The sequence below is a fragment of the Phocoena sinus genome, chromosome 8, assembly GCF_008692025.1.
Source record: "Phocoena sinus isolate mPhoSin1 chromosome 8, mPhoSin1.pri, whole genome shotgun sequence".
Classification (NCBI taxonomy): Eukaryota; Metazoa; Chordata; class Mammalia; order Artiodactyla; family Phocoenidae; genus Phocoena; species Phocoena sinus.
This window is the reverse complement of record NC_045770.1, coordinates 65112199-65139071: the sequence shown is the minus strand read 5'-3', so window position 1 is coordinate 65139071 and position 26873 is coordinate 65112199. Positions and strand designations below refer to the sequence as shown.

Here is a 26873-nt window from a genome sequence, read left to right as displayed (position 1 = left end):
TTACACAAAAAAGTTGGTAAAAGAATTTTATTATGTGGCTTAGGTAGGTCTTTGCATACTACTAACAGAAAAGCATTTTTCCACATCTTACTCAACCTAACAAATGATATATTTGTCGTGTTATCTACATGGCTGCAGTATTACACTATTGAAGAAAACCTTCCTTTCATTTGTACTTTGGTGCAATTATACAGTAGATACCTCTTCCTCCAGAAAATAAAAATATTCCTGATCTAAACTTGAAATGGAACAAAGACATTAACACCAAGTTCCTCACACCACTTGGTAAAAGATTGCAATAAAAGTCCTAATAATATGCTGCTTAACACACAAAGAACATGAGACATCTGCCACAGTTTCAGTCAAATCTCGGGAGGAATGGTTCAGCATGTGGGTTTATCTTCCCGGGGTTTTCACATATGATAGGTGGAATTGTACCATAATAAAGAATAGTCACCTTTTTCTCAAGAGACTCAAATATTGGACTCTCGCAAGGGAAACATCTTTTGGGACATGGTAACGTACAAATGGATAGGAGAAAAAAATTGCCTTAAGAAAAATCCACCACTGTTTGACCAAACACCTGAAATGTTTTTATCACAGCTTTCATATATTAAAAAAGTTTCCTGCGGAGATGAAGCTTTTTCATGAAATAAAGCCTAGTCGCTATCATCTGAACCACGTTCTGAGCCCTGATCCGAGGCCTCGTTGTTGGATCCCTCGGGTTCGGATTCATTGCCGGAGCCTCTGCCAGAGCCTCGGCCGGACCCCTCGTTGTCAGATGCTCTCTCGGAGTAGTGGTCCGACTCGGCGCTGGGGGACGCGGGCTGAGAGTCCATCTCAGAGCCCCCCGAGCGGCTCCGCCCGGACTGCAGGGATTCGTTGTCAGACTGTTCGGAGCCCGAGGGCCTGAGATTTCTGGCTGGCTGGTCGCTGTCTGAGTCCTCATCTGAGTGCTGCCTCCGGGGCCGCCGGGGGCTGCCGGCCTCGCTGCCGGACTTGTTCTGGTTCTCGTCGGAGTCGCTCTCCTCCGAGGAGGCGCCCGTCTTCCGCCGCTGGCCCTCATCGGAGTCGCTGTCGCTGTTGCGGGGATGTCTGGCAAAGACAAACGCTCGTTAGACCAGGGTTCTGGCCAAGGGAGCCTCGACAAACCGGGGATGTGCTTGAAAAAAGAAGGGCATTTAATGTCTTGACCGGATCGCTGTTGACACAGGTGTTCGTTTTGTGATATCCTTTGGTGTGCTTTTTTGTAAATGTGATAGGGTTATTAAGAGAGGATTAAAAAGTTAAAAAGAATAAGGCACTTTAGCTCTGAGACAGAACATAGACAGTGAAGGGTGACCGCACTGGTCATCCCAGGCACCCTTCATCAGAATGAAGCATTTCTCAATTTCGTACGTAAAATTATGAAAAGGAAGGGATACATTTATTTATCTTTATAAACCAATACACAGTGGCAGAGGTGCAACCCGGGACCTCACTGGGCTGCAGAGACTCTGAAGAATGCACTCTGTCCCAAGGCTGGCTGGGAGGGAAGCTCCTCTGTGCCACTGCCATCTGTGCTAGAAGATCGCTAAGGAGCAAAGTCACCCTTTCTGTCCCAGAATCTGCTTCTGTTCCGGTGCCCTCCGCCACGACTAGACCTACTCAACATAGGAAGCTGGGGCTAAATAAAAAGGTTCTGCAGCTTGTTTGTGTACTTTTGCCAGAGTTCCCCCTCTACTTATCAGATGTTAAGGGCAGGGGACCTGTGCTAATGCTTGGGGGTGCAGTGGCACCCAGGGAATCTTGGCTTCTTGGAGGAAAGAACATTCCCTTCACCACTATCACAACTGCTCCCCCACCAGAGCTGTGGAGAGGAGGACATGCTTCTCCTCGGGCATATTCCTTAGTTTTGGTTTCCATAACAGATATTCCAAGAAAGGAATATTAAATCCTACAGGGTCAGTCTAAGAAGGGTGAGGGAGGTGAAACATACTACTCTCCCTAGAAATGAAAACATCCCTGTAGACTGAAGAAAGGCTCTTTGTGCTTACAACTGAAAGAAGAAACCTAGACACACATCACATAACTCATTCTGTATACACGCTAAGGGCAGTGGGCCCCGGGATCTAATTCACTCCATTCCATCTGGCCAAATAAGCAAACACTTCATGAAGGTCTAACCATCACTCTGTAATCAGTGGACCAGGGTAACACTGTGGGCAAGGGTGAAACAGTGTTTTAGGGAAAAGCAATCCAAATCTGTGTCAACCAGCATCTTCAGAGAAAAAGGGAACTGCAGATCTTTACAGATGCTTTACCCTACCAGACTAGCCCTGCACCAGGACCCTTAGCCCCTTCGACATGCTAACCTCTCACCCTGCCTCACCTCTAACCAACCAAGACTCTCTCTTCCTTTTATTTTTAAAAAAAATTCTTATTATTTTTTATTGAAGTACAGTGGATTAGGACTCTCTATTCTTCTTCTAAGACTTAAACAGCCTTTCTTCCACAAAAAAACACCTCAATAATTCCCCCCACTACCTCAACTCCAGATTACATGTGGTCACTGAAGAGCAATAAATGCAAAATGTAAGTGATAACCCTTTTCCCACTATAATGTAGTTTTGGTTTATTGTCATTCTCCACTGTCTCTAAAGTACAAATTCCCTGGGGGCAGGGTCGATGTCTTTATCCTCTGCATCCCCAGCTCTCAGCTTGCTATCTCATAGCATGGATGTTCAAATGTCTGTTGAATGAAATGATGGCCATCAGAAGAACCCAGCATAGTATGGTATTAAGAGTCTTAGCCTAGGAATCCAAATGCAGAGCTTGAGGGGCAAGTTCAGTACAAGTGAAACAGAATATTGTTTCACCAAGTAGGCTGTGAGCTAGAGGAGTCTACGATAAGCCCTCCATAGAGCAGGCAGTGCTGAGTCATCCCTGCCTGACAAGGGAGGAAATGGTCAAGAAAGTCCCTTTCTCCCTGTGACCAAGATCAGGCTACTCTTAATACTTTAAGCCAGTCAATGGCAGTGTAGCAAAATGATAGAAAATTTCAGCTAATATCCACGAAGAAATGAGATTTCAAAATAGGTTTCCTTCTTTAAGGGACAAACATTTAGTAGGACAAAATGACAAGACTGGAATGAGAAGTGTGCTCAGGCTTCTTCCTGCTCTAAGATTCTAAGAAGCTGCAGAGATGACGCTTTGGCACAGTGACCACTCTTGGTTATCCTTCACTAGGAGAACATAAGTGAAAAATTCCTACCCTTCATCAGCAATTTTCAGTTTATCTTCATCAGATGAATCGTCACTTGATGATATTATGGCTTTGGATTTTATTTTTCCCTTCATTGAAGGAGGCAGACGTTCTGGCTTGGGCTGAAGAAAGAAGATCATCAAACGTAATAGATTAGTCAAGACTCTTTATGTTAGGATGTCTTGTTAAATTGGGTTTGCACTGCAGTGATACTGATACAATCAAACTGCAACCAACAAACTTCAAAAACAAGTGTCTGTGCTTGAAGACACTGCAGGGGAAGAATGTATTCTAGAGTACCGCAGTCTTTGATGCCTACTGGGGATGAAAACCACAGAGCTGGACACTTACAGCCTTCTTCTTCTCTGCTCTTGGTAGACGGCGCTTTTTCGGTTTGGGGCCATTTTCTGTTTCATCATCATCAGATCCTTCATCTCCCTTCGGAGGTCTAAAATAGTGAACACCAAGAGAAAGTTTGTCAAGATTCACTCGTGCCTATAAAACCCAAGGCTTCTGTGCCATTCAAACAGTATTAGTCATTTTGAACACCCTTCTTTACAGGGGCTGGCCTTGAGCAGACTGTACACCCCTCAAGGGCAGAGACCACAACTTACTCTTACTGCACATGGCTCGGGAGTCTGCAAAAACTGTATTTATGCCATGTCTGCTGACTAACTGAGTCACTTTTAAGCCCTCTTATTAATCTAAGATGAGCTCGAATCTTGCCCTTGGTGAGTGACAGAAGATGTGAGAAAAGACCCAGGCTCCAGACTCAACCTCCTTCCCCTCCTCTTTCTTCCCTTCCAACTACTCATCCCAGGCCTGCTAATATCCAGCCACAGCTTCAATTCCACAGGTCTGAATGAATTCCACAAGCAGAGCCAAACATGGGTTGGAAAGAACAGGTCTAGCTAACACTGGAGGTTCCCGGACACGAAAGCACCATGAGAGGAACAGACAGCTTAGGGGCACTTCCAGGTGAGAGGGGGGCAGGGCACCACTTATCCTAACAGCGGATGGCACTAGGAGGATTAAAAGGCCCTTTATTCACATAAATTCACATTTTATACATCCTGTAAAACCAGGAGGTGGGCCATCGCTATTTTACAGAGAGGAAACAGGCTCAGTGGCTTTTCTAAGATTTCAAAGATGGACAGTCAGTGTGGACACACTAACGTTTCTCATCCTAAACTGCATAGATTTTCCAATAAATATTGCAATTTTCAGTCATAAGAAAGGCAATTATTGACTGACTCGGAGCTCTCAGAAGGAAAGCTGTGGACATGTGTGGAGACTCCAAGCATGCCGGGAATTTGGTAGTGGGGCCCATTTTAGGATTAAAGTAGGAAATGGGGGAATGAAAGGCTTCCCTATCTGGGGGGATCAAGTGATAAAAAAGTGTTCACAGATTCTAAACCTAAGATTCAGAAGGTGAAAGGTCTTTTGCCACTTTCATGAGGTGGTTTAAAACCCAGGTGATTTAAAAGGTTATTCCATGACACTACCTTCTCCTCTTCTTCTTCTTTCTTTCGCCACCCTCCTCCTCCTCGCCTTCTTGCTCACTACCACTGCCCTTCCTTCTCTTCTTCTTTTTGGATATAGGCAGGTCATCATCGGTGTCATCGTTGACAAACTCATCAAACTCTCCTCCCTTCTTGGACCGCTGAAACCCAAACAAGACCACAGTCATTGCTTTCCTGGCTGCTGGAATGTGGGTGGAATGCTAAGGTATGAAAGAGGCCACTTCCCATCAGTCCTCTAAGTCAGAGGTCTCCGACCCCTGGGCCATGGCCCGGTACTGGTCCGTGGCCTGTTAGGAACCAGGCTGCAGAGCAGGAGGTGAGCGGCGGGCGAGCGAGTGAAGCTTTATCTGCCGCTCCCCACCGCTCCCCATCGCTCGCATTACCGCCTGAACCAACACCTCCCCCCAACCCCTCCCCACTGCCACCATCCATGGAAAAATTGTCTTCCACGATTTTTCCGGTCCCTGCTGCCAAAAAGGTTGGGGACCGCTGCTCTAAGTCACGTGGAAGAAGTGCATGGTGAGGCCCATACTTTAAAAACTTCTAATTGGGATGAATGCCTCAAATAGCAAAAATCATCAACTACAAAGTTGCTACAAGGTAAACTGTACTCAGCTAACAGTGAAATGCATTTCTAAATACTGGATACCATTTAAAGCAGTCTCTGTTGGAAAACTAACTTTTAGCAAAGGAGGAAGCCAAAGCTCAGGACTAAGTACTGAGTGAATTTAACCAATTAGCTTCGTTTCTAACTGGAGTCATATCTTACCCGTCCACCACTGCCACCTCTTTTCTTTTCTTTTGTCGCTTCAGTCTCTCCAGTAAACATAAGAATATTTTTGGTCTTCTCTACGTACTGGGCCCGCTGTTCCAAAAGTTTCTTTTGCTCTTCTTTTTCTCTGAGACGTTTCTCTTCCTATGAGGAAAAAGAGTAGGAAAAAACCTCATCACAATGTTCTTATGACAAAAAAAAAATCATGGCTACCATCAGAAGAACTCTTTTTTAACATACAAAGTGTATGTATGTACACCTTTAATTCTAGTATAACTGCAAACACAATACATACCTGTTCTTTGAGAAGTTTCTGCCTTAACAGTTCTTTCTCTTGTTCTTGTTTGGCCCGCAATTCCCTTTCTTCTTCGTCCTGTTTGCGCGCCCTGGCCACGTGGTACTGGGCCTGGCTCAGTAAGTCAGAGCATTGCCTAGAACAATCCAAATTTAGAGAAATACATATGTAGCTAGTATACTTTTTATTAAAAAACTCATAGAGCATCTGTATTCCTTACACACATTTAAAAGTTTGAAGCAGGATCATTAGGTGATACCTATGGGAAGTCTTTTTTTTTTTTTTTAATTCTTCAGCCCTTTTCTTTTTTTTAATTTTTATTTTATCTTATTTTTTTGGCTGCTTTGGGTCTTCGTTGCTGTGCGCAGGCTTTCTCTAGTTGTGGCGAGCAGGGGCTACTATTCGTTGCGGTGCGTGGGTTTCTCATTGCAGTGGTTTCTCTTGTGGAACATGGGCTCTAGGCACGTGGGTTTCAGTAGCTGTGGCATGTGCGCTCAGTAGTTGTGGCTCACGGGCTCAGTAGTTGTGGCACATGGGCTTAGTTGCTCCGCAGCATGTGGGATCTTCCCAGACCAGGGATCGAACCTGTGTCCCCTGCACTGGCAGGCGGATTCTTAACTGCTGCCCCACCAGGGAGTCTTAATTAGGAAAATTAACTTAATTTCTCAGAAGCCAATACTGTCAACTATGTTAAGTTTGCAAATTATAACCGTCCTCCCAAAGCACAGCTAAAAAGATTCCCAATACTATCTTTACATGTGACAGATTCAGGAATCGTGTCTTGATTCTGACTACATAGCTGACATTAGTGAAATAGAAAAGTATTTTCCCATACAACTTAAGTACTTGAACTTTGCCATATTCCCTGAAAGGACCCTTAGGAAAAAGCCTTGGTCCAGGCTGGAGTGTCCCAGAGAGGAGTGTGAAAGACTGACCTCTGGAAGGTCAGAAACCCATTCACTACTGTGTTACTCTCCCAGTCCACACTGCTATCACTGCCTCACCCAGAGTCACCTTCCATAAATAGTACATTACCTGGCTTCTGTAGCAGCGAGGGCCAAATCAAATCTCATTTTATCTCCAACTTTACTCAAGTAACTGAAATATCTAAATAGAATGAGAAAATGAAATACTTTACTTAAAAAAAATTAATGAAACAGACCCTTTAGATTTTTAATCTGTTCTTAAAAAAACAGTCTGAGAGGAGGCTTACATACTGATTGAAACTTAATGAACACTTAATACTTAAATGAATGTATTCATGAAGGGCTGTCATCTCAATAAGAAAAATATATATACAACTCACTTAAAAAAGGACTCTCATCAATACACCACTCAATATTAGTAAGTTCATGATGATAAAGTTACAGTTAACGGTATCAGTAAATTCACAGACAACCAAAAATCAATTCCAGCAATGAATTTTACTAAACACCAAATTTACTAAATATGCCAGCATGGAGGTTAAGAGGCTTAAGCCATGAAAGCACTTACAATCTACTAGGCAAGGCAAGGAATACTTAAACAAGAATTCAAATAAGGCTGGACAAAACCTGAAGAGATGTCAGGTTTTAATTTTATCATACACTGAATTACCAAATAAGTACTGTAAGGTTACATAAATTTTGAGCTGAGCTGAATAAATTTATTCAATATTTAAGAGGAAAGGTCTTAATCTCAGCTTAAGTAAAACTAATATCACATAAAAAGACACTAGTATAACAAGTAAAACCAGCGTAAGTGGAGTCTAAAAATTTCTAGTGTGTAAAATGCTGGGTCATATTATTGACAGGTCAATGAAAAATCTAGGGCAAGTTTGCAAAGCCAGCCAGCCAGTTCTAGGGGTCGGACTGCATGATCCAATTCTAGCAGGATCCTGGCTACGGTTGGGTGCCACCTGGCGGAAGCTGTCTGCTTTGGCTTAAAAATCGCTGGAATGATTCTAATAGAGAATGATTCTCTTTTGAGCCTTGTGGGTTTAAAGAAACAAAGCATTTCAAAGGTTGTTCCTACAAAATCTTACCTGTGTGCAAGCTCCAGTTCTTTCACAGCATTGAGTACTTCCTTCAGATTACTCTTTTCATCTTTCAGGACAGAGGTAGCTAATCTTTGCAGGACCAAGGCCACATTAAACATAAGAACTGTATCACTGGGTGCCACGTGTCTAGCCTATAAACAAAAACAAAGCAAATCTTTCATATGGTATAATGACATGAAAAGAATTTTAGTCAAATAGAGTGTTAGGTGTGTAAGCATGCGTAAAACAGGACAAAAAATACAATGCAGCATAGAATTGAGTTCTCTTTTTTACCTTCAGCAGAGTCTGTTTGCATTCCTGTAACTTGCCACACTTGAAGAGAGCCCGGGCCAAATAGAGGACAACTTCAGTGTTCTGGTGCTTATAGAACTTTCTGAGGCAGTTTTCATACTACAATAAAAGAAAACGTTAATTAAAACACAACAAGGATTAAATGATATTGTCATTTTGTGACAAAATTTCAAGCGATCTTAAAGCTATGTGAAAAGGTATTTTGTCTTTTGAACGGTTAATTTCAAAGACTAATTTGAGGACGATATTTTACACTCACCAGCATACATTTTTCACAACATAAAAACCTGACAAGAAAAATTACATACTAGAAATAGTTTTTCCATTTGAAATTTCGACCAACACTGAAAGGTTAAACAGACTGGAAGGTCTTTTTTTTGTATCTTCAGCAATACTATCTAGAACAAGCTCACTGACAACTTATTAGAAGTCATACACCTGGCTCCTAAGGTGCTCTACCACCTTTCTTTAGGACTGGTGGAACCTACTGGCAACGAGAATGATAAGTCTCACTGTTCTTGCTGTTAATTTCTTAGTAAAACCAATATAGCAATACTGGTATTAATTTTGCTGTGAACATATCACTTTCTGACCATGGAACATATCTTATCATAGGTAAGTTCTTTTTTGTGGAAGGTGGTTAGACGGTTTTTCCCTGAATATCCCTAGAAATTAATTTGCAGATCAAGAAGGCCCACCTCCAAAAACACAACCTCTGAGACTACCATATGCAATCTGGGTTCTGTAAGTCCCTGTGACCAGGACCTTTCCAATATTCTGAATACAATAATACCCATCCTTTTTAGAAAAATGGTTAACCACTTCCCAGAACCTATCTTCTTTTATTTTTAAAATTTACTTATTTATTTTTGGCTGTGTTGGGTCTTCCTTGCTGTACACGGGCTTTCTCTAGTTGTAGCAAGAGGGGGCTACTCTTGGTTGCGGTGCGCAGGCTTCTCATTGTGGTGGCTTCTCTTGTTGTGGAGCGTGGGCTCTAGGCGTGCAGGCTTCAGTAGTTGTGGCTCGCGGGCTCTAGGGTGCAGGCTCAGTAGTTGTGGCTCACAGGCTTAGCTGCTCTGCGGCGTGTGGGATCTTTTCAGACCAGGGCTCGAACCAGTGTTCCCTGAATTGGCAGGCAGATTCTTAACCACTGCGCCATCAGGGAAGTCCAGAGCCTGTCTTCTAACTTTGTTCAGAAACCTGTTTTTTCTGACCATAATAATTCCCCCATAAGAACATTTTTACTTTTTACTATTCAAAAGATGCTAAGCATGACTCTTTTACTTCAAGTTCAAGTAATCAACAAATATGAAAAGCATAATAAAATTCTATAGCCATGGGCTCTCCTGGTGGTGCAGTGGTTAAGAATCCGCCTGCCAATTCAGGGGACATGGGTTCAAGCTCGGATCCGGGAAGATTCCACATGCCACGGAGCAACTGAGCCCGTGCACCACAACTACTGAGCCCAGATGCCACAGCTACTGAAGCCCACACGCCTAGAGCCCGTGCTCTGCAACAAGAGAAGCCACCGCAACGAGAAGCTCACACACCGCAACGAAGAGTAGCCTCCGCTCGCCGCAACTAGAGAAAGCCTGCGCACAGCAACAAAGACCCAATGCAGCCAAAAATAAATTTAAAAAATAAGTCTATAACCATGAAAACTTATCCCCATGGAGTTTCATTTTAAGTGTCATTTAACCTTCCTGAAACTCAGTTCTCTCATCTGAGAAGTAAGAGGGTAAAACAAGCAAACGGATATTAAATCCCACTAACTTCTGAGTACTTACTGCTATGCGAGGCAAACTAGTGCCAAGTATGGTGCCAAGTATTTTTCATTCTGGATGCTCAAAAAATTCTATGAGATTAAGGTACAATTATTTCTATTTTATAGATATGAAAACTGGCTCAGAGAAGATGTCCTTTGTCCAAGACATGCAATTAAAGGTGGAACCAGGACTCACATCTCTGTCTGGACACCAAAGACTGGCCTTAACCATATATAATTATAAGCCTCTGAATAGACACAGTGTCGTAAGAGATAGCATCCAGCTCCAAGGCAGGACCAGAATGGTTAAGGAAACAAGTGCTCAACAATGAACACAAAATAAAAATATCTTGAAAAATAAGACATTACCATCTGAACGGCGCTGATATATTGCTTTTGTTCCACATAGATGTGTGCTAGGTTCAACCACACATCACTGATATCTGCTGTTGCTTCTCTTACTTGGGCAAATACATCACGAGCTTCACGGAAATATCCTTTGTGGGCCAAAACAGCTCCTAGTTATAAAAAGGTTCACAGAATTAGAATTTTCTAATTGTAGCCAGAAAAACAACTAGAGAGAAATTCTGATCTACAAACATCCCTCCAAAAGCATTCATTTCACAAATTATTATGGATATCCAAACTGTATAATTACCTATGCCATTAGCAGCATACAGATTCTTTGCATCATTTCTGAGTACTTGTTTGTAGATGGCCAGAGCACGATCTTGATGACGCTTTTCCTATAAAGAGATACAAACATTATAAAAAAAATTCAAACAAGAATCAAATAAGTATCAATTTTGTTTTAAAGAGATGGAAAAAGATTACCTTTTCTCTGTCTCGGGTGGGCTGATGCAAAGTTTGGAGCCAGACGTTGCCAAGGGCCAGCATAGAATAAGTGTCACTCTGAGTAGCTGGTTGTTTTAATATCCTCTCGAATTTCTTCTGGCCTGGACCCCATTCTTGTTTTGCCAAATGAAGATTACCAATCAAAGACCAAGCATCCGGATGGTCCTAAAAACACACGTATAAAAAGAAGCAAAATCTGTAATTTGGATTCAGAGAGATCAATCATCTTTCCACAACAGCTAATTACTGGAGAGGTTTACAAGCTACATTTACAACAGTGTTTTTCAAACTGAGAGTTGAGATGGATCAGTGACTTGTAACATCAATTTAGTGTTTAGTTATCACCATAAGAAATGCAACAGAATGGAATACAGTAAAAATGTCAATGTACTGCCTATGGAAAGAGCACAAAATGATTTGTAAAACTTTGATTTCAGTTGTCTGTATACACACGTGTGTATGTACTAGGCTGTAGTGTGAAATCTATTTCTTACTGTGGGCCACAATCAAAACGTTTAGATGACTTCTATACCCTTTAGTATCTTTAACAAGTAAATGAAAAAAACAGGGAGATGCCAAGTCTAGAAATATGATAGCCATTAAAAGGAAAACTTGATTTACTGGGGGGAAATGGTAAAATAATTATTTTTCAAATCTAAGAGTTAATATTACCAACCTGATTAATCTGAAGAGCTTCCTTAAACCAATCTGAAGCCTCATAAAAATTTCCTTTATCTCTAGCCATGGCTCCTAGGCGCAGATAGCCTGAAAATATACAAGTTTTCATGTTTAAAATATTAGCTATAAAGTAGAATCATAATTTTAAAGTCATACTTTTGAAACAATTGTTTTTCATTAATACATTAATAATGAACAGAAAAGTCCCACAGGTGAAACTATAACAAGTATCAATATAGCTAATTAATAACCTAATAAATTGAAGAGCAACTCTGCCACCATCAAGTCTTCCTGTTTGAAATCTCAGATTATCTCTTCCACTCCGTTCCCCAGGCTAGCACCTTGGACCAAGTCATCATCTCAAGTTAAGTTATTTTAAAAGCTTAGCATTGTTCTGTTTCCAATTTCTCTCTGACGCACAGCACTGTGCTTGGCATATGGCACTACAGTGAAAGCACAGACTACTAGGGATTACTAGTTAGAAAACCTGGGCTCTAACTGTGGCTCTCCCACTTAAATAAAAAAAGTGCCATACAAATGTTATTTTCTCCAAAAAATGTCACTCTCTCCAGGAAACAACAATGGCTTACTACTGCCTATCAACTCAGTTCAAATTTAGCCTGACATTCAACTAAAACCTTATTTATTTTAAATCACTTTTGCATCCATAACAGTATGACAGGGGCCAAATTGCTAGCCCCTAATTTGACCACAGTCAAAACATCATAGCTTTAGGTTCTTTTAAGGGAAGTACAGCATATAAAATATTTTTAGTTAAAAAGTTACCAAATTTCACATTGTCTAGGTTGTAAAAACTCAAGGTAGGACATTTTTAGTAATAATTATTTCCAGGAAAAGCACTGTTCTATTATAAACATAGCAAAATGTTTATATGAATTCAAAGCAGGACCCATCATAAAGATAAACCCATCACCAAATATGCCAAGGAGCTGTTAAAAGCCTAATAAAGGTAGCTGACCCACTGAAGATGGCCTAGTCTATAAAATATGGTCCAACTGGTTTTTAGTTGTTTCTTTTCGTTTCTAGCATAAATTTAACTGAAGCTGCATCTTTTTTCTTTTTTTTTTTTTTTAAGGCCACAAATTTGCCTTGAAGAAAAGGGGGCAGGCATATAACCTTCAACACTGTTTAACTTTTTTTTTTGGTCGCACCGCAGCTGCACTGCGGGGCTTACAGGATCTTAGTTCCCTGACCAGGGATCGAATCCAGGCTCCCTGTAGTGGAAGCATGGAGTTCTAACCACTGGACCACAAGGGAATTTCCTGAAACTGTTTACTACTGGTTCTAAGAAAGATTTTTTTCAGGCTAAATTTTTTGCTGCTGTTGTGGACATTTTAATACACACAAAAAAAGTTTAAAATTCCTACAGTCAACATAATTAGGATGTTCCCGTAAGATGTTTTTATATAGTTTTTCTGCTTCATGGAATTCACACATCGCCTCATACAGCCTGGCTAAATTGTATGATGTTGTAACAGAAATGGCATTGTAATAATGTTCATCATGCTCAGCTTCTGCCTTGGCACGATCCAATGATGCCAAAAAGTATTTCTAGGAGAAAGAAAAGAAAATTACATTGTTAAAAGACTTGGTTGATACATAGGAAAAAGTGTGCATTGAACTTGATAGTATAAAAGAAGGGAATATTTCTACGTTCCTACCTTTGCCTCTCCCAGATTTCCAAGCCTGAAATGGAGGGCACCCACGTTATTCAGAATCTCTGGGGGGACATCGGCCTGCACTTTCTCCTGAAGGATCCGTGTCGCTGTTCCATAGGCTGACAGGGCACCCTGTATTTTCATGGTGGACAGAATAAAGTGTAAGTGAAAATGAGAGGAAGAGAAACACTGCATTAGGCTTACCAAAAACACATCAGGTAGCAGATGAAAAACATGGCTAAATACCTGTATATCGGTCTGTTCTAAGATTTGTGCCAACTCAATCCAAGCTTCAACGTCATCAGGATACTGTTCTGTGACCTTCTTCAAATGGCCCTGGGATGAAAGAGATCATTAAGCTAAAGCATTCCAACTCTAGGGTATGACATTGAAATGTGGTAGCTACTCTACCCTGTTTGATAAGTCAAATGTTAGTTCAACTACAACAAACTCAGCTAACAAAACTGTGTCCATCATATTTCTACTAGCAATAACAAGAAATGAGGAATGCGCATCTAGAGATAGCTAACAGAAAATAAAATTTTTAGATTTTTAAAACATACCTTGGCGATATCTCGTTTTTCTTGGTCTTCTGAGGCGGCATATAGAGAGCCAAGAATTTTCATAGTTTCATAATTATTAGGATAAGCTTTCAAGACTTTCTCAAAGCACTGAGATGCATTCTCTTTGTCACCTCGATAAATGTACATTTGTCCCAAACCAAAAAAAGGCAGCACAAAAGAGGATGAGGCAAACTGTGTGGCTTGATAGTAGTACTGGAAAGCTTGGTCATAATCTTCCTAAAAAATGAAATAAAACAAGGCCAACAATATGTACAAAAGTTTTTAAATGATTTGGAAAACCATTAAAGAATTAGATATTTAGAGAGGGTGTAAAGTTAACTTACCTGGACGTGGAATGATCTAGCCAACTGATAGCAACTTTCTGCTTGCATGGCCTCCACTTCTGTATTATGGAATGCGTGGAGAGCCAAGTGCTGGACTTTACTGTAATCCTGAACAAGGAAGATCCGAAACTCAGCTGAGTGAACCCAAACAATTCTACCAGTCTCAGTCATAAGGCTTCCCCAAATTTCACTTTTACAATTTGTTTATTGAATGAACAATAGCAGCACTGTATCCAGAATTACAAATCATTTTCCTCACCCCCTCGCTGATGAATTCAGGGAGGATGGGAACTAACAGTGGTCCAGTACTTAACATCTCCCCAGTACTATTACTTCATTTAATCCCCACAACAATCCTTTGAGGCATTAGTCCCTATTTTTGTGATGAGAGAACCCAAGAGAGGTTAAGTCCTTTATTAACAGTAATGGAAGCAGTTACAGTTTATTGAGAACTATTATATTCAAAGCCCTCTGCTAGGTATAATACTTATATTAGTTCTAAGGTTAATCAACCTCCCTGCAAAGTGTGTCATTATTACCATTTTATTGATGGGAAAATAGACACTGAAAGAAGTAAAGTTTGTTATCTAAGGTGAAAAGCCAGAATCTCAATTTAGTGGGTTGTTTTTCTTTTTCTGACTCCAAGGCTATGTTCTATCACATGAGGGTAGCAAGCGCCAGCACTTGGACTTGGACTCAGCTCTATTTGAATGCATGGGTCATGACCTTTCTATTAGGCCTGACTTTCCTTTGGATTAGTCTCCCAAGTGTCTCAGAGTCAGAGTTCATACATCAGGGGTAGAAACAACTTTCCAGTTTTAATAGGAATGTGTTTTATTCATTTGACTAGAAATCTGGTCTGAAGTAGAGTTTTTGTTTGGTCAATGACCACTTTTGACTTTTTTTTTTTTTTACATTAGAAATAATAATGGGATTGCAGCTTTTATCAGGAACTGAGTGTTTCACATTAGATAAGTATTTAATATGCATATTACATTTAATCCTAACTACCATCCCTCACATCCTATACAGTAGGTATTATTACTATTTTATAAGTGAGGCAATTAAAGTTTAGGGAAATTATTAGTTTATTTGCGCAAAGCAACAGAACTATATACAATGGTGATGCCAGAATTTGAACCAAGTGATTCAAATTCCACACTTTTAATTACATGACACAGCCTTCTGGCTTAATTTATATACTGTTCACTGGAATGAGTGTATGGAAATACCCTGCCTACCTTCTAGGGCTGTTGTAATGACAAACTGAGAAAACATATGTAAACATGCTCTGTAAACCTTAAAGACATATATCCAGTGCAAGATGACCTCATGACACCTGGCACAGTGCTGATCACAGATCAGGTGTTCAGTAACACCCAAATATACTGGCTTGATTTACATATTTCACCTACGTAATCTTTTCATTTTTTTTTTTTTTTTTTTGCGGTACGTGGGCCTCTCGCTGCTGTGGCCTCTCCCATCACGGAGCACAGGCTCCGGACGTGCAGGCTCAGGGGTCATGGCCCACAGGCCCAGCCGCTCAGCATGTGGGATCCTCCCAGACCGGGGCACGATCCCGCATCCCCTGGATCGGCAGGCGGACTCTCAACCACCGCGCCACCAGGGAAGTCCATCACCTATGTAATCTTTAAGGTTCTGAATATACTGATTGTTCTCAGTAGAAGCAAGTCTTTATCTTCTGCAGTGGAATGGTGACTAGCATTGAAAATTAAAAACTGAATTATTCTCATTTGGTTCAAGGAAGCTGTCCCAACTGCTGTGAGCACTGACTACTAGATATGCCCTCAAATATTTAGAATCATCCATCCTCTGTTTTTGTGCTGTTGCTGTTTTTCCAGTAAAAACCAAACTAACTTGTGTAGCTGTTTTATCTTAAACAGTAACACTTCATTTACATATGAGATACATTTCCATCCTCTCCTTAAGTAGCTGCCTTTTAGTACTAAAACAGCTATAGCATAAAGCTTAATTAATAATTCATTATGAAAAGGGAGTATGCTTCTACAGCCAGAGAGAGTAAAGCATCATGGTGAATAGCTGTGTGACCTCAGGCTATTAACTCTTGCTTCCATTACATCCACAAAATGAGGAAAATATTACCTACCACATAGGACTATTTTGAATATCATATAAATTCATAGCATGCACTTTTAACAGTACTTGGCATTTTATAAGCATACGATGCATATTAATAGCAACAATAACAGCAACATAGCATCTATTACTAATAAGGATTGATGCAGTTTTGTGAACTCTTACCTAAACTGCTATTTAATTAAAGCTCTTGGTATAATTTAGTACCTGGTTTAAAAATGACTGATTAAACTCATGCTTACTAACTATATAAAAACTCTTTTAGTATCTGAGAAACCTAGAATGCCACTGCTTCTACAGAGTTAGTGGCAACTTAAAAAATTACACCATGATCAACATGTGAAAATAAACAAGCAAAAATTTCACCATATGCTACACTCTTACTAAACTACTAAGACCATTTCATAGATCTGTGCCTGTCTTCTTTCAGCTACCTAGTGACCTTCTTCTAAAAACATAGTTCAAGAGCTCTCTCATTCTTGGTGATGAAAACTCTCCTTAATCACTTCCTCTTTCATTTCTTTACCACAGCAGGGCAGAGACCTTTATTTTTACATTTACATTTGTTCCCATATCTGTGTTTTCTATGAAACAACTCCTTGAGTGCAGAAACCACATCTTATTGAACTCCACATCCCTATTGCAATGTTGGGTACAGTATACAGGGTCAATAATTATTAAATGAATGAATGAATGAATGAACAAACATACCCAGATACTAATTAGTATCCCCAGATACTAATCCAAACTCTAACTTGAAAAAAAACTCTTGATTCAAATTTCTTTCCAAGTTAAAAAGATAAAGTATCACCTGCAGTACAGAAAAACAAAAATCAGGATTTAAAATTAAACAACTTTAATAAATGATTTCTCCTACCTTTTTGAAGAAAAAGTGATTTGCCAAGTGGTTCAATACCATAGGGTTGCTAGGATCAATAGTATAGGCTCTGGAAAGAAGTTGGACACCATTTTTGATGGAATCAGCCTAAAAGAAAAACAATGATGGCAGGGTTGAGTGAAATATTACTTAAATAGCACTTTTTCAAAGTTTCCTTTATAGTTGAAGAAATAAGATTATACAAATCTAAGTTCAGATAGCAAAATATAGCTCTTGTTTTAGTTAACTTTCATCAGGGATTAAAAAATTTCCAACAGTGATGGTGAGAATGAAAATTGGCATAGCCACTGTGGGAAACAGTATGAAGGTTTCTCAAAAAACTAAAAACAGAACTACCATATGACCCAGCAATTCCACTCCTGGGTATATATCTGAAAAAAACAAAAACACTAATTCGAAATGATACATGCACCCCAAAGTTCATAGCAAGATATGGAAACTGCCAAGATAATGGAAACAACCTAAGTATCCATTAACAGATGAATAGATAAAGAAGATATGGTATATGTACATATATAATGGAATACTACTCAGCCATAAAAAAGAATGAAATTTTGCCATTTGCAGCAACATGGATGGACCCAGAAGGCATTATGCTAACTGAAGTAAGTCAGAGAAAGATATATAATGTATGATATCACTTATATGTGGAATCTAAAAAATACAACAAACTAGTGAATATAACAAAAAAGAAGCAGCTTCACAGATATAGAGAACAAACTACTGGTTACCAGTGAGGGGGAAGGGGGGAGGGGCAATACAGGGTGGGAAAGTGGGAGGTACAAACTACTGGGTGTAAGATAGGCTCAAGGATGTACTGTACAACATGGGGAATATAGGTAAGATTTTGTAATAACTGCAAATGGAAAGTAATCTTTAAAAATTAAAGAAAAAATAATAAAAATAAATTCAAATAGTGAGGTAAACTTTTAGAATTTAGCTTTCTTAACAAACTTAACTGCAGAAACACTGCCACTGGAAAGCATTTCCTGCCCTTTGAAATTGGGTGCATGTAGTAAATATACTTGATATCACTGTCCTAAATAATTTACTGCTAAGGCAAATAATAGAAAAGACTCCAAAAGATTGCATTTTTTAACAGCTCTGTTGAGATATAATTCAATATATAATTCAATACTATTCACCTGACAAATCAGTCAGGAACTAGACAGTTTTTTCACTCACATACCTCTTTATTGTTGAGTTCTAGAACAGCCAGTCCCACCAATGCTCCCACACACTTGGAATTGAGTTCCAGGGCTCTGCTGAATGCCAGACGAGCCTTCTCCAATTTGTTAAGTTTGACAAAGCAATGGCCCATTCCTAAACGAACTTCCGCTACAAAAATAAAATCAAGTCATTCAGTCTGTCAAACTAGGGCATTTTTAGGATTAAAAATTTTTTTAATGCTTAAACATTCTCTATTTACAAGTTGCAAAATCGCAGAATTAACTTCAGTATAACTACACTATAAAATCTTCGGGTGTATCACAAACTTGGTTTCACTGGAGGTCAGAGCATATCACTCTCCCCTCACACCTCCCAACACTTACCCCCTCATCAAGGATACCTTTCTCACCATAGAACAGAACACCTATAATAGTGGTATTTTTCTTGTCTTCCAATGCTCCTGGCTACACTGTACCTTCATTATCTAATTTTTTTTTTAACATCTTTATTGGGGTATAATTGCTTTACAATGGTGTGTTAGTTTCTGCCCCACAACAAAGTGAATCAGTTACACATACACATATGTTCCCATATGTCCTCCCTCCCGCGTCTCCCTCCCTCCCAACCTCCCTATCCCACCCCTCCAGGCTGCCACAAAGCACCGAGCCAATATCCCTGTGCCATGCGGCTGCTGCCCACTAGCTATCTACTTTACTACGTTTGTTAGTGTGTATATGTCCATGACTCTCTCTCGCCCTGTCACAGCTTCATTATCTAATTTTTAAAGAGCAATTTTTAAACAAAGAACAAAAAGCTTCATTAAGGTCTTAAATATAGTGACTGACTACATGCACATCTGCAGAGCTATGCTTATAAATGCTTCCCAATTCCAAAGCCATGCCAAATCACAACCATGTTTCTAAGGATAACCTCTCCACTGCTCACTAGTTCCTACCCCTTCTCATCTAAGGACACTGCTCCTGCAACCCTGCCCTATTTTTCCCACATCATCAAATTTTCCCTCTCAACTAGATCATTCTCATCCATATACATTCTCGCATCTTAAAAAAATCCCCTCTTGATTCCATTTCCCTTTCCAGTTGTCAATTCATTCCTACTCTTCCCTAGATAGTAAAACTCCTTGAGAGATCTACATTTGCTGCCTCCCAATTCCCTTCCTTTTTTTTTCTCTCTTGACTCCACACTAATGAGTATCTCACCTCCACCATTTCAGTAAAACTGCTTTATCAAGGTCACTAATGATTTGTATGCTGGAAATCCAATGATCAATTTTCATTCCCTATTTTACTTGGCCTAACAACAGAATTTGACACTGACACCCTCTCCTTCTGGAAACATTTTACATTTGACTTCAAAATTTGCTAGATGAATGAGATTTTGGAAAGAAAACTAGTATAGGGCAAAAAGATTATATTATGATCTACTATGCAGCTTTTGAATCAAATATCAATATTTTAAGTTGGATCATACACAGCCTAGACTTACAGTTTTTCTCTTACCTGGACATCCTGGGTTAGTTCGCAAGGCTTTCTTATAGTAAGCGAGAGCTCCTCTGTAATCCTTCTTGTTGAATGAAATGCAAGCTTTACCTGTAATGATTTTTAAAAATAAACATGCACTTATTAAAGAACACAAGTCTCATATGCTCTCTACTAACTCACCTAAATCAAATATCTCTCTCAGTAAGAAATACTTGAAAATAGAAAAAATGATTTCATATCTAAACTTGTTTTCCATGAGGGTACATTAATCTATGCCTATAAATAGAACGGTACTATATTATGTTAAATGTTATAAAATAGTTAAAGTAGCTTAGAGTTGTCCAAATAGATTGCTTATTGACGCTTTAGAAGTGTATAACAAATTATGCTTAACTGGTATATATCTTATTTCTGTAATTTCAACAGAAACAATCATCTATTGTAATAGTTTTATTTTTAATAAGGTAAAGCTCTTCTACTTTGCTGCCCAGCCCAGTTACTAAGGAGTCATCAACAAAGAAATACATTCTAGGCACAGATGAAAAATACAGATTCCTAAGATGGTTGCCAAAAATGACTTACCAAGAAGGGCTGGAATATTATTTGGAGACTGGTTGAGTACGAAATGAAATTGTGCATCAGCCTGATCCATTTTGTCACCTTCAAGTAGGCAGAAGCAGGCTCTTCCCAACAAATGGTTCTGAAAAAGTAATGCATCATCTTAGACTTGACTTTATGCAGGACTAACCACAATTTAACACAAATGTGTAACATGAAAATGAAAACCATATAGGAAGGAAGCGGATCATCACACGAATTCCTCTATCACTGTAATGTGTTTAAACTACCAGTAAGCAATTCTTAATTGCAAATTGAGGAACTATCCCAAAATGCAAGTTGTCTGTGCCAGGAACGATGACAAAAAGAAAAGTTCAAACTCCTTAAAATATGCTTGAAGTTCACCTGAGGATGTTGGAATTACCAACTCAACAAGTGGATAAGTTTCACATGCTAAATCTGCCCATATTACTTCAACAGTACCAGGACCAAAGAAATTTCTATTTTATTAAGGAACCCTTCTTTTTGACTATTCTTATCAACTATGTTATTTTAAGAAAAACTGAAAGAAAATCTGTTGCCTATTATACACATTTTACTTTCATGTGGTATTTTTTTCCCTTTCATAAATTCAAAGATATCTGATTTAATTTACCTGATCATACATAATAATTTTATCTGCCATCGTATACAATAGGGTTGCCTGTGTAATAAGATCTTTCTTGTTGTCCTTATTCTTCTCCTTCCGAGCCTGTTGTACATAATAGGCTGCCAATGTATCCAAGCAAGTCATCTGGTCTTTTTCATGGTCTCTATAGTCCAAATTGCCATCTATACGCGCTGCTTCCAACAACTTTACAAACTCTTCTGTTTTTCCTTGCTTGTAGTATTCCAGCTACAAGGTAAAGAATCAAACTAGAATTACTGGAGGATATGTCAATACAAAAAGTTGTACACAAATGTTTACAGCAGCTTTATGTGTAATAGCCCCACACTGGAAACAACTAAATTGTTGAGAAAAAGGTGAATGGACAAACTGTGGTCTATCTGTATAATGGCTACTGCTCGGCAGTAAAAAGGAGCTATTGGGTACGTGCTACAACATGGATAAATCTCAAACTAATCTTTAGTGACAAAAAGCAGATCAGGGGTTGCCTGGGCACTGTGGAGGGGCAAGGGAGAGGTGGGAGGAAAGTTTTAGGGGTGACAGATATATTCGTTATCTTGATTGTGGTGATGATTTCACAGGTGTACATATATGCTAAAAATTCTCAAATGGTACATGTGAAATATGTGCAGTTTACTATAGATGAATTATACCTAATAAAGCTGTTTAAAAAATTATAATCACTACAAATGCTTCCATCTTCTTACCTAGCAATAGCTGATTTCAAACTAAATCAGAGTCCAAGAGAGAAAGCAATAGTGAGAGGGTATAAAGAATTCCAAACAGAAAACTTAGGTTCCAGTTATAGATCCATCAAAAATTGTCTATGACTTTGGGTCTGCTGAATAACTTCCCTGGGAATCTGTTTCATTTATTAATAATAAAAGGAATATCCACCATTTATTAACCCCTTACTGTGGGCCACAAACAATGCCAGGAGCTTCATATACATTATCTCTAATCTGTACAACCACCCTTAAGGTGAGTGCTAACAACCCCCTATTTTAGATGAGGAAATAGGCTCAGAAGGTAGATCATTTGTCTAGTTAGTAGCCGAGTTGGAATTTGAACAAAGGACTCTCTAATCCCAAAGCCTACATTCTTTCTAGTGTAACAACCTACAGCCCACAATGCTTTATGAATTTATTTTACTACAGGTTCCATGCTAACCCTCCAAGATTTCAATTTTCATGTAAGTGCTGTTAAAGGAGGCATTTGTACTAAAAAAATACTAAGTTCCCTTCTGGTTTTAAAAAATATGTGACAAGCATTAATGTCTTGTTCTCCAAAGACTAGGAAAACTTAGCACTTCAAGTCAGGAGGGCACTGCTTGTCACTGAAAGTATCTCTCTGTAAATCCATACTTAAGAAACTCTTTAAGAGTTAGGCTTAAAAAAAAAAAGTTAGGCTTGAGCACTGGACACAAGCCCGATTCCAGATCTACTTCTCTGACTCTTCAAGGTCAGAGGCCTCCTGTGTATCTTTACGTGAAAGGGACCTGTGACAAACTTGCTTAGGAATAATGATCAAAGTATTTACTATATTTTATTCATAATCACTTACTATAATGTTCCCACAAAAAAGAAACATCGTTATGCAGCTGGTGCTGGGGAGGGTAGAGGGTGTTAGATTGTTTAAATTGTGGCACCTCGTTTTTTCTCAGTTTATCTACAAACCATAAGCCAGTCTTCACTGAGTAATCACTAAATAATCAAATGCTCAATATAGAGTACTCTTTAACTTAAATGAATTCTGCTTTCACCAACATATACTAATTTACCAGAGGCTAACACATCACTTAGTAAACTTGCCTTTAATACAATTAACTTCCATATACATGGTACTATCTATCATTCACCCAAGCTGGCTATTACTGTAACTGAAAATAGAACCACGTATTTTTTCCAGTCAACATATAAAAAATATTTGTTACGTGAATACTCACCGCCAAAGCAATCCATATGTGCAATTGTGTGTGTTCCTGTTTCAGAATACTGATAACTTCATCTCCCTCCGGTAACTGATCGAAGTCAAGTTCAATGACCTAAAATACAAAATGTAGGTTTTAACTCTTATTTTTCTTTCTAAAATTCACATTTCTTCTTTGACTGCTTTCCTAAAGATATATCAGTATGGTTATACATAGGATTTGTGTTCACTTTCAATAGGGCTGAACAAGCATACATTAAGAAACGTTTAAGGAGCATATGACAAATACGTTATATGGTAATATTAAAGCATAGCAAACAAACCCTGCTATTTGTCCTCAAATCACTAGAACTATAAAATGCTACAAAAGCTTTTCTTACTGAAAAAACTAAAAGGAAACCCTGCGTAACGTATAATGCAGGTAAAGTACAGATAAACATCCCAGAGACTCATGCCACAGACTCTGAGACTCGGTCTGACAACTTTTGTTTTTTGGCTGCATTGGGTCTTTTGTTGCTGCACGCGGCCTTTCCCTAGATGTGGGGAACGGGGTCGACTCCTCATTGTGGTGTGCGTGGGCTTCTCCTTGTGGTGGCTTCTCTTGTGCCTAGAGCACAGGCTCTAGGCATGCGGGCTTCAGCAGCTGTGGCTCGTGGTCTCTAGAGCGCAGGCTCAGTAGTTGTGGCGCACGGGCTTAGTTGCTCTGCAGCAGTGGGATCTTCCCGGACCAGGGCTTGAACCCGTGTCCCCTGCATTGGCAGACAGATTCTTAACCACTGTGCCACCAGGGAAGTCCCGGTCTGACAACTCGAGAAGCACAGTCCTAGAGGCAATGCAAAGTTGAGTGCCACCGTACACACTAATCATGGAGGCATCATTTGTGTCACACACACTCCTGAATGTGGCACAAAAATAACAGTAGGAAAATGTTCTGGAATTAGATAGTGGTGATGGTTACACTACTAAAAACCACTGGATTTTACAGTAAGTGAACCATATCTCAATATTGTACCTCAATCAAAAGTAAGAGTATGAGATATCGAATAAGACAACATCAATTCTGAAGACTTTACTCAGACAAGCCATAGGCCACCCATAAAAGAGGCGACAGGAAGGGAAATGGGGTTAATTCTATCAGCACACTGCAGCGGCTATTATCTTGGGGTCTCTATTTCGTTGATGGAGCCTTGTGTGGCAGATGTGGTGCACCATGACACTCGAGTTTCTAAGGGAGGAAGGGCGACATCCTATATATTCCCAGGGAGAGACACTTAGTTTGAGTAGCAGAGAGAACACAGTGACATCTGCGCCCACCTCTGCGATCTATGAGGTGCCTTACATTTTATCAGGCACTGTCACACCCCTGCGCTCCTGAATTAGGAAAAGAGCAGAGTACTGTCAAATACGGACAGGTTGGTGGGGAACTTTCAAGAACTCCTTCTCGGGGTGGCTTCGAGGTTGCGCGGACCTGATGTTCCCAGCCTGGGAGGGCGCTGGGGCTGGGGAAAGACGTGATAGGAGCTTCGGCCGGGTGGCTGGATCTGGGGAGAGGGTGCTCTCGCTTCGGAAACGAAGTCGAGAGAAAGGGGGAGGGAGAGATCTCCAAGTTCAAGGTCCCCACCCTCCCCCATTCTCTACACTTACCTCGTCAGTGTCCCGGAGGGGAATCTCAATGGAGCCCCGCGACATGGCGAGATCAGAAGGCGAGCGGGCGTTCGGCCCCGCCGCTCCGCAGCTGGTGCTCCTGGCTTCTGGCTCGTCCAGAGGCTAGCGGCGGCTCGGGCTCCGGTCGTGACTGCCGCCCCGCGGCGCAGCCGAAGCTCGGACTTCTCCTTCCCGTCAGCAGCTCAAACAACGAACAGCAGACGGCGACCGGCGACTTCCGGCAGCCCCGCCCCCTGCCCCGGAAACTTTCCCCGCGGGAGGGCCTGTCCGATGGGAGGGTTCCTCCTGTGATTCAGGTTCTCCGACTGTAGGAGGAGCCTTTCAATAGGATAAGTCTTTGCAGGTGAATTTTTAAATTGTGCTTTACCTTGTCATTTATTAAAATAAGCCTTGTTTCTGAAGTAGTATGACATCTGATCATTAGTAAAACATTTTAGGCTTATAATTTGTCATTATATTTTTCTGGGCAGTTTTATGATCTATGTCATAGTTTCTTCTAGGGGTTTTTTTTATTCCTTATCCCTTCCCCACCTCTAAGTGTTTGGTTTTTTTTTCGGTACGCGGACCTCTCACTGTTATGGGATCTCCCGTTGCGGAGCACAGGCTCCGGACGCGCAGGCTCAGCGGCCATGGCTCACGGGCCTAGCCGCTCCGCGGCATGTGGGACCTTCCCGGACCGGGGCACGAACCCGTGTTCCCTGCATCGGCAGGGGGACTCTTAACCACTGCGCCACCAGGGAGGACCCACCTCTAGGTTTTTGATAAACTTTCATCTTTAAAACATGAGCTTATTTTCAGGAATTTAAAACTATATAAAATGCTCCCTTAGGTAAGAACTGGGAATGTAAAGATTAACAGAACTAATTTGATTGTCAGTAAAAAAAAAACTATGATAGAAATCTTAGTTCTGGCAAATTAGAATAACCAGAAAATCCTCCTGCTATGAACACCTAGATATGCTGAATTAAAAAACAACAAGAACAGCATAGCATAGCATGTCCTTGTAAATACATAGCTGAGAGATCTACTAATCTGAATAACAGAAATTGAAGCCTGTACTAAGACTACCCAGATAGTGGTGGGTACAAGTAGGATTCTGTTTTCTATTACTGTAGGGCATTGAGTTTTAATGCTTACACAGGGACAGAGTTAGAGGCTTTGGGTTCATGCTAGAAGCCTTAAAAGGCTATTCCCTACGTAAAAGGGGGTAAGGAAAAAAATCCCTAAAGAAAAAAAATCCCACCAATACAGGTAACAGTCTGGCCTCAGGATATAAAAGTTGCAGCTGGTGATGGGAGACGAGTCGGGTGGGGGAGGGGTGGGAGAACTTCCCTTGTGGTCCAGTGGTTAAAACTCCACGCTTCCAAGGAAGGGGGCACGGGTTCGATTCCTGGTCGGGGGACTAGCATCCCACATGCCACCCGTCTCGGCCAAAAAAAAGAGAGAAGTTGCAACCACGGGTCTGTATATCAGGTACGTTGGGTGTTGGACATTTCCAACTTGGTCTGGGAATTCCCAAGACAAGAAATTAGCACAGGAATTATCCCTAAGTGTGTGGTATCTCTGGCATGTTTGGGCAAGTTACTTGATACTTTTGATTGATTGGTCCTTACTTCCCCTAGTGGGAATTAAATAATGGTGACTAAGAGGTATTGAATGTTTACTTGTTTCAGCACTTTACCTGCCAAAACTCATTTAATCTTCAGAACAGCCCTATGACATGGATGCAGTAATCTGCCAATGGTGCGAGGCCATGATGGGTGGTCATATCTGTCTCCTGGGATCGTTATGGAAATAAGATGAGGTGTAAAGTGATAGGCCAATACTCATGTGACTTTACTTTGGAAACTGCGACCAACTCTCTATCCCTTGGAGTTTGCTCACTTCAGATAGGACACACACTCTCAAACTCTTCCCATCCTCTCTTTCTTTTTGTCCCCAAAGGTAGGAAGCACAAGATCCCTTCTTATCTTAAGGATTTTATTATTGATCCTTGTTGAAGGAAGGAAAGAAGATGGACTTTGAAGTGGCTTTGAAAGATGGGTAGGATTTGAGTAGGCAGAACGTGGGAAGCGTTTCAAGCAAAATCTTAATGGCAAGAATTACACTCTTTAAAGGCCAGTGACAAATGAATACATCCCAGCATTAAAACTTACCAATTCTTCGACATCCATCATGTGTCTGTCGACAAATATTTAATTAGCAATCAAGTTAAGAAGAAGAAAGAGGATTTTATTTAAGCCAAACTGAGGATTATAACCCACGAGGCAGACTCTCAGAAGCTCTGAGAACTGTTCCACCTGTTAGAAGTCGAAGGCA

General features: G+C 40.3%; 1 protein-coding gene across 2 annotated transcripts; it reads right to left on the bottom strand.

Annotated features, from left to right (window-relative positions):
* CTR9 (CTR9 homolog, Paf1/RNA polymerase II complex component) lies at positions 1-24769 on the bottom strand. 2 transcript variants are annotated; one of them, XM_032641085.1, is made up of 25 exons: positions 24534-24769; positions 22906-23004; positions 20949-21188; positions 20318-20435; positions 19754-19843; positions 18253-18401; positions 17043-17150; positions 14048-14155; positions 13704-13940; positions 13387-13476; positions 13144-13272; positions 12850-13033; positions 11460-11548; positions 10763-10948; positions 10587-10674; positions 10298-10446; positions 8146-8262; positions 7858-8003; positions 6870-6941; positions 5835-5970; positions 5537-5683; positions 4750-4907; positions 3596-3692; positions 3254-3366; positions 1-1095 (listed from the first exon to the last, which is right to left on the bottom strand). In XM_032641085.1, exons 1-25 carry the CDS (start codon positions 24576-24578, stop codon positions 660-662), a joined length of 3531 nt encoding a protein of 1176 aa, XP_032496976.1. In that variant the 5' UTR covers positions 24579-24769; the 3' UTR covers positions 1-659. The 2 variants fall into 2 exon arrangements, with proteins under 2 accessions (XP_032496976.1, XP_032496975.1); XM_032641084.1 differs by having other exon boundaries at positions 13144-13476; positions 24534-24761.
* Positions 24770-26873: the final 2104 nt, after the last annotated feature.

What these genes read in the sequence shown, in the direction of transcription:
- CTR9 (XM_032641084.1), bottom strand. Translation starts at nt 24,578, where the DNA reads ATGTCGCGGGGCTCCATTGAGATTCCCCTCCGGGACACTGACGAG. An exon ending in AAAAACGAGATATCGCCAAG is followed by an intron (nt 13,477 to 13,703) that starts GTATGTTTTAAA and finishes CTTTCATCCCAG; the next exon opens with GGCCATTTGAAGAAGGTCAC. An exon ending in AGAAACTTCTCAAAGAACAG is followed by an intron (nt 5,684 to 5,834) that starts GTATGTATTGTG and finishes TTTTCCTCATAG; the next exon opens with GAAGAGAAACGTCTCAGAGA.